The 10,626-nt window shown below is 44.8% G+C and overlaps 1 protein-coding gene across 2 annotated transcripts in view; it reads right to left on the bottom strand.

Moving 5' to 3' along the window:
- Positions 1 to 9,456, bottom strand: part of CPEB2 (cytoplasmic polyadenylation element binding protein 2) — a 122,375-nt gene extending 112,919 nt beyond the window's left edge. For both annotated transcript variants that reach the window (XM_084857101.1, XM_084857100.1), the window contains exons 1-2: positions 7,432 to 9,456; positions 665 to 946 (exon numbers count right to left, since the gene is read on the bottom strand). In XM_084857101.1, the coding sequence (XP_084713227.1) occupies positions 665 to 946; positions 7,432 to 8,049 (900 nt within the window). In that variant the 5' untranslated portion in view covers positions 8,050 to 9,456. The remainder of the gene's footprint in view (positions 1 to 664; positions 947 to 7,431) is intronic.
- Between the last annotated feature and the right edge of the window lie 1,170 nt (positions 9,457 to 10,626).

Consider the following 10,626-nt stretch of genomic DNA (forward strand, 5'->3'; position numbering starts at 1 on the left):
GTCACAGAGAGGAAGGCCAGGATCTCTTCTCAATCATCCGAGAGTGCAGGGCACAGACGGAATAATGGGCTCAAATTACAGAAGCCAGATTCTGGCTGAACATCAGGAAAAACTTCCTGACTGTTAGAGCAATATGACAATGGAATCAATTCCCTAAGGAGGTAGTGGGCTCTCCCACACTGGAGGCATTCAAGAATCAAGACGAGGCTGGGCAGCCATCTGTCAGGGATGCTCTGACTTGGATTCCTGCATTAAGCAGGGGTGGACTTGTAGGCCCCTTCCAACCCTTCCATGATTCCAAGTCTTAAAATCAAGCTGCAAGCATTGCTATCATTTGTGAGATTTGAGACACAAGCAGAGTTTGATCAAAACATCTAGAGCAACTCCTCAGCTGAGACTGTGACACTATACTGCTCTATGTCGTAGAGCAACATTTAACCAGAAGTTTTAAGTGAAGGAACTTTTCAGCCTCTACCTCATGAAAGAGTATGAAAAGGATTTTAAATATAAACACATGAGCTGTTAAGTAGAAGTAACTTTAGTTAAAAAATACATTTTCAGCCATTATACATAGTTAAAACAGTGGTACATTATTCTAAACATATTATCTACAACATTAAAGTAAAACAACATCCAACAGTCTGTAGTTACATACCATTCTTACCTGCAAGGGCAAGAGTGTGTTACTGTTGTTGTCTGTTCGGAAAACATTATCTTCAATCCATGATTTTGGAGTCAGTGATGGAGTAGAACGAGTAAATTTAGGAGGAGCTATCACGTTACCAGAAAATGGCTTCTTTAAGGGAGAGATCTGGTTCATAGTTCCTGGAATTCCCATATTTCCAGTTCTACGATGGTCTCTACCATGCATGCTTCCCCAGGACATATTTCCTGTGCTCCATCCACTACTCTGATGGTTGCTCCAGGGTGACGGCTTCAGAAGAGGCTACGGTCAGGGAGAGAAAGATTATGTTACTTGAAAAATATTTCTCATGAAATTGGTATAACTCAGCTTGATCCTATACATGGTTACTCAAAAGTACTTCTGCAAAACTCAGTGGGATTTACTTGCAAGCAAGCACAGTATTGTATACTTCTAACCATCTTGGTGACCTTTTCCACAATGAGATCAGGCCAACAGTACAAACATAAAACATTGATTTATCAAATCCAGTACATCCATAGTAGTAACATGGCAGTGGCATGGATATGGAAATTGCTATGAGAGGCACAAGCTCTACTTCATTCCTACCCGTATTCCAATTTTTCTATGCATCTTATCTGGGCCAGAAGTGGTGGGTCATCTGGGTTAAGGGCTCTTCTGCTTGAAGTGCTAATTTCATACAATTGAAAGTAATACAGACCTGTATTTGTCTTGGGTTTTTTTTTTATTAACCTCACCTCCTGCTCTGTGGGACTTTAAGTCTCCACCTCCCTCTCTGACACACATGCACATTTACAGGCTTTGTAGGACAAAATTTTAGTGCCCCTATACTAAAGCAAACAAAGATGTGACTGATAAAGAACGTGATAAACCAATTATTTCCTTTTTCTTTTATTAGTAGAATGCAGTTTCAACAACTTACTTGAAACAATATGTGTAGACAGAGACAGAAACTGATGTATCAGATTTGTGAAAACATAAAAATATGTCTGCCTAGGGTTCTTAAGATTGTAACCCAAATCACCCTGCCTCTCTCTCTCAAATTAGGAAACATTTATGATTCCTCAACTTGAACGTTTGGTTAAACTTATAACCCAGAGTCTCAGTGCTCTGAATCTCTGAAACTATAAATAAGTACATAAAAATTAAGGGCACAATCCTATTCAAATAGGCGGCCACCTCCAAACTTGGAGGCTCAGGCTACTGCCTATCCAATGCAGGGCAGGAGAAGCAGAGGGGATAATTCCCTCTGCACTCCCCCTGCCCTGAATTTTCAGCTAGACAGCCGATTGCGGCTGTCTAGCTGCAGGGGGGCTGAGTGGGGGAAGAGGCTGCCGTAGAACACACTGGATGTGAGTACAGGCATTTCCACCCTCCCCGCCCTCAAACACCCCTTTTCAGCCACTCCGCATTCCTCTTGCGAGCACGGACGGGGCTGTTCCGCACTGCCTCCGAGGCAGCGCAGAAGTGGGGGGAGGTCAGTTCTCTGGAAACTGACCTTGGAGCATGGGCTCCGAGTTTGGTTCCCAGAAAACCAGATATCCTACAGCCATCAAGCCGCTGCCTAGCACCCATAGGATTGCTTCCTCCATCTGTCACACCTAATACATACAACTGAAGGTTTCACACACGTGCACACACGCACAATATAATAATTTTTTATCCCTATTCCAATGAGAATATCTTCCTATATACATTTACTTTGATAATAAGTGAGGGAATGTAAGTAGCTAGGTTAGGCTTGCAAATAAGTACACAAAAGTTGTAGTGCAATACTCTACATGTCTACTCAGAAGTAAACCCCATTGGGTTCAATGGGGCTTACTCCCAGGTAAATGGGTACTGGATTACAACATAGGGCTCAATGGGACTTACTTCTAAGTAGACATGCATATGATTGTACCATTAGGGCGCAATCCTATGCAGGTTTAGACAGAAATACATCCTACAAATCCCAGCATTCCCCAGCCACCGGATTGCGCCCTTAGAGGCTCACAAATATTTGGTAGCTCAGTACACACTTATGTCTACTTATTCCTTGTCAGACAAAGACTAAAAGAAAAATAACTAACTGTTCCAGTTTTCAAAGGTTTTCCACCTAGTCACCTGGAGGAGATTCTAACGCTTCACAGGCAACTAATTTACAAAATTAAGGTAATTAGATTTGGGATTTTTATGATGCAAGAACACCTAGGCCATAATGCATCAGATACATTAGAGCCAGTGTAGTGGCTGGAGTGCTGGAGTCGGAGCTGAGAGATCCAGGTTCTAGTTCCTAGTCGGCCACGGAAGCTCACTGGGTGACTTTAGGCCAGTCACAGACTCTCAGCCCAACCTACCTCACAGGGTTGTTGTTGTGAGGATAAAATGGAAAGGAGGACAATTATGTATGCAGCTTTGGCTTCCTTAAAGAGGAAAAGAGGCAGGATATAAATGTAATAAATAAATAAATATTATACATTGAACAAAATGGAAGCATAAGAAGTTTATTTATTTCATTTCTATCCCACCCAACAGCTGAAGCTCTCTGGGCAGTTCACAAGAATTAAAACCAAAAAGCACAGAGTAAAACAATATAAAACATAAAACATTAAAACCACAATATAACAATCCAACCAGAATAAAACCTAGCAGCAGTGCATTGATTTAAAATACAGATTTAAAACAGCAAAGCTAAAAGTCTAGAAAGCTAAAATGCCTGGGAAAATAAAAAGGTCTTCAGCTGGCGCCAGAAGGAATACAATGTAGGTGCCAGGCAAACCTCACTAGAGAGCTCATTCCACAGCCGGCGTGATTAAAGAGTTGATGAAAGAGACAACTTTTCACAGGGTGAAAGTAACAAACTTGTTGCACAGAATAAAAATGCATAATACCTTTTGTGGCTTTTTCTATAATATTTTATGTCAAAACATATGAAGTAAAATGGCTTCTCAACACCATCAATACGGGAGTAACCATAGCTCTGCAACACCTCAGTCTGCCAAGTGAAATTAATTAACACTTGGTTGTTGTTGTTTAAAAAGAACACCCCTCAGATTTTAGAGGAAACTGTGTGTTACTATGTTATTGTTCTTAGTGTTTACGGGAATCAAACAGCTCACAGGAACAGCAAAACAGCCTTCTGGGTTTTTTTTAATTCAATACACTATGCAATTATTTCACTGTATAATATTAAAACAAAACAAAACAGGTGTGACACATCTTGGTGAAGCAGAGATATACATAATTTCTGTTTAAAATCCAAAACCAGTTTGGTAAGATAATAAAGGAGACACTGACGTTCTACACAATTATAAATAATTATGTAGACAGTCTTGAATGCTTCATGCTGGAAATGCAGATAAAGTATGCATTCTACTGTAAACTAAACAGTGAAGGTATATGAAAATCTAATTTTAACAAGGTTTTAATTTTACTACCCCATTAGTCTGACCAACCATAACGTACATATTTATACAATTTAAAGGGCAAAAGACAGAAGAGGTGTCTTTCACTTTGGGAAATTGTTTCTGTAGTTCTCAGCTTGTTCAAAGATAGAATGAATAGTGGATAACAAGGGTAAAATTAAAAACCATCATCTTATTTTAGCTTCCCCATTAAATATGTCATAGTTCCATTTTTTTTTTGTAATTGCTGCTCTTTATTTATAGTAATGCAGTTAGTGTGACAGACAAATCGTAATTAAACTCAACATCATCAAGCGGATGGCATTTGACTTCAATCCATTTTCAACCCTCTTATACAGCCACTGACTCTCTCAGCCATTTTTTAAATGGGGAGAGTAGTAGTATACTTGGCGAAGTCACTCCAAGGTGAAACAAGACAAATACAGCAAGAGATTTTTCAGGTTAAGGATCTTTAATAATAAGACTGGGAGAAAAATGTTTAAGATTAGAGCACAAGTATAAAGCCATAATACTAGAACATAACAAAATACAGTAGACTGTTTTGTGGGCCAAGAAGAATAAAGCTAATCTGTTATGGAAGAATACATGAAACCTTACTGTCAATATGTAGCAAACTAATCCTTAAAGGGCTCAATGAAAAAAAGCACTCTTCCAGCCAATAGCAGAAAAGGATTTCAGCCCACCCATAAAGTAGCAGTAAGTGCTGCATGCAAGAAGACTGGGACAACCTGAAATACCACATTGAAACTTTTCTTGGCTTCTACGACTGCTTATGCAAGCTGCTTAGCACATAGCTCAGAGTTGCAAAGTAAATGTATGCTGAAATTTGTTTACAGATCTATTCGCAACCTGGATAAGTCAAGATACTTGGATTTAAGCTGATTTAGCCCAACTTGCTGGTCCATTGGTTCACAAAATTTTGGTCTACTACTAATGGTTGGTTTGCTGATGCCTTTTGATACAAGTCCTTAAAAAAATTAAGGTCAGAATAAACCAATCTAAGGCACTTGTTTGAAACAGATATTCAAAGCTGCCCTCCTGTTCATTATGCAGTTATGATACTGATGACAATGCTATCAGATTAACTTCAAAATAAACGACAGAGAGGAAAGCAAATGAAACCTACAGATAAACAATACAACAATCCAGTGAATATCAATCAACCACAACCAACTTGACGTTATAGAAGTCCTTCATTGCCACCAATCATTTAGGCTGCAATCCTATACGTACCTGGTAATAAACTCCACTGAATTCAGTGGGACTTATTTCTGAGTGAACTTGTATAGGATGGATTGTACTGTTACTACTTCATCACATTCAGGTATCTCAAGGCAGTATATAAAATCTAAGTCAACAGGATTGCTAGGAGAGGACAGCAAACAGAATGCTGGTAATTCACTCTCAACACCCATTCCTAATGTCTATAATACAAGTAAGAAAAAGATGTGGGTGTTAAACGTCTACTTTGTCTTCCTAGGTCATTACCAAATTACAGCAAAAAAGATACTTTCATGTATTAAATAACATAAATCCAGTGTACATTACCTTGCGTGACAAATACATGTCAGGTTTGGGTTTTTTTACGCTCTATGAATGTGTACTAGAAGCAGTGATTGGTAACTAATGTGCACACACTGTGCAAACAAACAAACAAATCTAAGATGACCTCCACACAATGACCTATACACGGGTCACGCTATTTATTTATTTATTTATTTAATGTATTTAAAACATGTATATACCAACCTTTATCCTATTTAGGATTTCAGGGTGAAGTACAACCAACTACAACAATATCACAGATAAAAATCTCTTAACTAAAATTACAATAAGTTAAAATGCCTGAGTAAATAAGAACTTTTTTTGCCTGGTGCCAGAAAAATTGTGGTATAGGCACCAGATGAGCCTCTTAGGGAGAACATTCCATAATCTGGCACCACTGCTAAGAAAGCCCTTTCCTTTGTTGGTAAATATAGCATACCTCCCATAAAGGAGGAATTTAAAACATTGACATGCTTTCCATGTTGGAATTTTGTAACTTGTGAAATAACCCTAAAGCTCACCTCATACGTTTCCTTCCTCCTACACTGAGGTATATCTGTGTTGGAAAAACCATGTACATAGTGACAAGGGCTCCCTTATGGGCATATGGGATCGGGAGGCCTGCTGGTGTGGAGAAAAGGGCACATCTTGTCCACCCCACCTGTCAGAAAAGCTGGGCTGTCCAAAGCAGGGCACCCTGGGAGCCCCACTATGTTCCATGAGTCAGCAGGTACAATGTCACTGCTGTGACATTTCAAACAGTGTGTAAATACTGTTTTGTTTGTGTAAATCTCTCTCTCTCTCTCTCTCTCTCTCTCACACACACACACACACACACCTCTTAGTAGACTGATACCTCAGTTCACAATTCCCTTTAGCCCCCAAACCCATTTTCCTGCAATCAGTATGTAAGAAGGGGCACTCCCTCTCCTCAAAAACAGACCCCTGGTCCCCCACCATAACATATAGCAATCTTTCACTACAGAACAGGATAAACCTATAAGGCAAGGAGAAAAGCCATTTTTCTTAAACCTAATAGGACCAGGGCAAGGGGCTGGGTGGGGGGAAGTTATCACCACAATGACACTGCCAACTTTTTTTTAATGGGGTGGGGGAATTGAGAGCATGAGGTTTTTATGTCTGGGGCAAAACTTCTATCACAGATATTTTTAAAATGGGGAGGTCTGCCATTTCTCACAGACACACATCTTCCTTTGATCCCCTCACCTGAATTTCACCAGTCTCCTGCATGTGCTTTAATTTGACATTAAGGGCACAATCACATGCATGTTTAGACAGAAAAAACGGGTTGTAGGACGTTTTTTCTGTCTAAACATGTATTGCACCCTAAATGGTTTTATTCTAGGCTGTATACATTTTGGGATGGTGAGCAGCTTCGGAGCCAAATATTTCGGCCAGGAAGCAAAGACGAATGAACAGCAACCACACACACACACACACACACACACTGTGGTGTAGTGGCGAGAGCATTGGACTGGAAGCCGGGAGATCCGGGTTCTAGTCCCCATTGGGCCATGGAAGCTCACTGGGTGACGTTGGTACAGTCACAGACTCTCAGCCCAACCCACCTCACAGGGTTGTTGTTGTGAGGATAAAATGCTGAGGAGCATTACGTATGCTGCCTTGGGTTCCTCAAGGAGGAAAAAAGGTGGGATATAAATGTAATAAATAAATAATACTTTTCTATACAGGGCAGCACACCCCACCCCCGATGTGAGTAGGGGGTGTCCTCCGTTACAAAGCCCCCCCCCCGCCCCCAGCCAGCGGCGGCGTCTGTTTCCTGCCGGTACCAACCTGGTGGTGATTGTAGGAGTTCCTCTGCTGGAGGAAAGCGGCTGCTGCCGCGGCCGCGGCCGCCTGGTGTTGGTGGTGTTGCTGTAGCTGAGGGCTCACCGGGGAGCGCCGGTTCTGCTGCTGCTGCTGAGGCAAATTAATCTGAGGCGGCGGCGGCGCGGTCGAGAAGGGACTGCTGAAAGGCCCGACGGAGGCGGCGTGGGTCGACACCGGCGAGAAGCTCTGGAAGAAAGCCGGGTTGATGGACGACGGGATTCCGCCGCCGGCCGCGTAGAAGCTGCTGCTGCTCTCTGACGACGACTCCGGGCTGGGCGGAGGGGCCATGGCGGCGCTGGTCACTGGAGGCGGCGGCTGAGGCGGCTGCCCCGGTGGCGGTTGCTGCTGCTGCTGCTGCTGAGGCGGCGGCGGCGAAGTCTGCACCGACCAAGGAGTGCCGAAGCCGGGCAGCGGCGGCGGCGGAGGGGAAGTCGCCGCCGCCGAGGCAGAAGAGCCGCCCCCGCCGTGGTGAGGGCTGGGGAGCTCCGGGCTCTGCAGGCTGCTGAAGCCGGCGCCGAGCCCCCCGGGCAGGAGGCTCCCAGCGCTGCCCAGCAAGTGGCTGTTGTTGGGGGGAGACTCCATAGGGAAGGGGTGGGCAGGGAGAAGCAGCCTCTCCTCCCTCTGGCCTTTAGAGCCCGCAGCGGCGAGAAAGGAGGGGACCGTCGCCGCCGGTTCACCACCTAGCAGCAGGAGGTGGTGGTGGAAGAGGCGGCGGCGGCGGCAGCGGGCACCACATTGAGGTCCGCCGCCCAAGCAAGCGAACGAGCGGAGTTACGCCGGCCTGCGCTCCTCTCCCTCCTGAGCAAGGGCGGCTGGAAGTCCCTGGGGCTGGCAGCTTGAGGAGGAGCCGGAGAAGACGACGGCGCGTGCCGCTGCTTGTCAGCGGGGCGACTGAGCGGCTTCTGCTTCGGTGTGGGCAGAAAGGGCGGCGATGAGGAGGACGAGAGTCGTCAGGGTGGTGGCTAGATTATGCAGGAGGTGGCTGCTTCTGGGCTGGGCAACAGCTGCTGGGAAGGCTCGTCTCCTTCTGCCTTGAGCTGGAAGAGGCCGTGGCTGTTGCTTGTGCACCAACTTCCAGGCTCCTTCTGCTAGCAGAGAATGGGGTTTAAAGTCAGCTGGGATGATCCCCCCCTTCACACCCCTGAAGCGGTAGGAGGGCGGGGGGGGGGCGGCGGCGGCTGTTGCTCGTGTTACCCGCCCGCTCGAGCCTCTCCTTTCCCGGCGGCGCAGCGGCTGCTCTTGCGAATGTCAACCCCAAAAGCAGCTCATGTTTTGATGACGCGGGGAAAGGCAGACCAGAAACAGGAGGAGGGAGGCGGCAGCCGCAGTAACGACCACCTACCCGTCTTGGATAAGCTGCTGCTTCTAGAAGAACCGGTTAAAGTGGCTAAAAGGGCAGGAATGAGGAAAAGCTGCAACCGATGCCAAGAGGAGGGCACTACAAAGGGCGACACCTCCGTCAGAATAGGATCCCTACCGGTGCTGCTCAGATCTGCTGCCGCAAGAGCCCAAGTCTTTTAATCCCCCCCCCCCAACAAAGGATACACGCACTTTAAGGAGCTACTCCTCCCGTTGTAGATCGTACCCTAAAGTACCCACTGAGGGCAAAAACCGGCGCTCCTTGTCAATAAAGACCCCGTTTGGTACAAAACATATCGCCCGACGTATATATTTTTTTAAATAGGATTGTAACATACACACCATCCCCAAACACACACACGACATAAGCCCTGTCTAGGACAAAAGACGACCTTCATAGAATACAAATCGTTCAGAACAATAACAAAAAAATGATATTTTCTTTTCTTCAGTGTAATTATTTTTAAGTCCCACAGCTGTTTGTGATAGACGGCCACTCTACAGAATAAATTTGCTCATGTTACTAAAAAATACGTTTGAGGACAAAAATTCCCCTCTACTAAGAAAATAGCTCCCAGCTTGTTAAAGAAAAAGCTTCCTAATAACAAAAGATTTGTCTGTAGGCCAGTCCTGTGTAATAATAAAAAATAAAATCCCCTATCTAATCATTAATAACTCCTAGCAAAAATCTTCCGTCGCTGCCTCCATGTTCTAGTATCCTGGCCCTGTAAATCACAGCTCTCTCCCTCTCCCAATTTCAGAGCAAGAGGGATGGAGATGGCCACGCTATCTCTGCTTCATACAATATTCCCTATTTTTGGAGCCGGTTTGGGAGCTCTGCCTTCCCCATTAGCAGCGCCCCAGCCTGCTGCAGCGGACACATAAGAACCCCGGAACTGTCGTCACTGCCGTCACACATCACAATCCCCCCCTCCTCCTAGGCCTGTCAACGTATCCAACACTTCGCTCGGCCCCGCCTCCTTATTAATAATTCACAAGTGGTGCCCTCATCTCCATTCGGTGAGCTCCGCCCCTCAAAGGTTGGCTCTTCCTGATTCGTCTCCCATATTAACATTGGACGATACCACTTCATATTTCTCATACACGCGGAGCTTATTTGGTAAAACGACTGTTTGTTTGAATAAAATAGTCATCCTGAACTTTAAGTGGGGGGAAATATATATTGGAAGGTAAAGATGTGCTATCTGGCTACGTTCGGTAGGCGGCTGGGAAATGGTCTCTCCCTCGATCAACTGCGCAACCAGCGCCCCTAACGAAACTCTCCGTCTGACATCCGCAGTGGATCCATGGGCCGCTCAGAGTTGAAGATCGTCATTGGGTTCGCAACGTCATCTGGTGCTGTGGCGGAACCCAGGGGGAAAGAAAGGGTTAATTGGGTGAAGTTTTTAATCTGCTGACTAGCGAGATGGGGATTCCTGTTTGTAACCTGCCATTTCCTCCTCCCCATTCTTATACAATCACAGAGCAATTTATACATTCAGGAGAATCAAGCGGTAAAACTTTCCCTGGACTTTAGGACTTCCTGGCTGGGTGGGGGGATTTTGCATATTTGAATAGTCGCAAAGATAAAACACACTTCCAAAAACCGAATGTGCGGGAGAGTTTAACCCTTCTCCCTGACACTTTGTATGTGCAGGAACTTTTAAATATGTGAGCATTCAAACATGCAATCTTTTATCTGGGGTGCTTCCAGATGGACGGCTCCTAGTCCTAGCAGTCAGATGACATTGTGCAGCTCTTCCATCTTTCACTCAACGAATTTTTTATGGAAATAAAAAC

Source organism: Heloderma suspectum, chromosome 5 (genome assembly GCF_057233095.1).
Source record: "Heloderma suspectum isolate Gila_16-S chromosome 5, 16-S_ref, whole genome shotgun sequence".
Classification (NCBI taxonomy): domain Eukaryota; kingdom Metazoa; phylum Chordata; class Lepidosauria; order Squamata; family Helodermatidae; genus Heloderma; species Heloderma suspectum.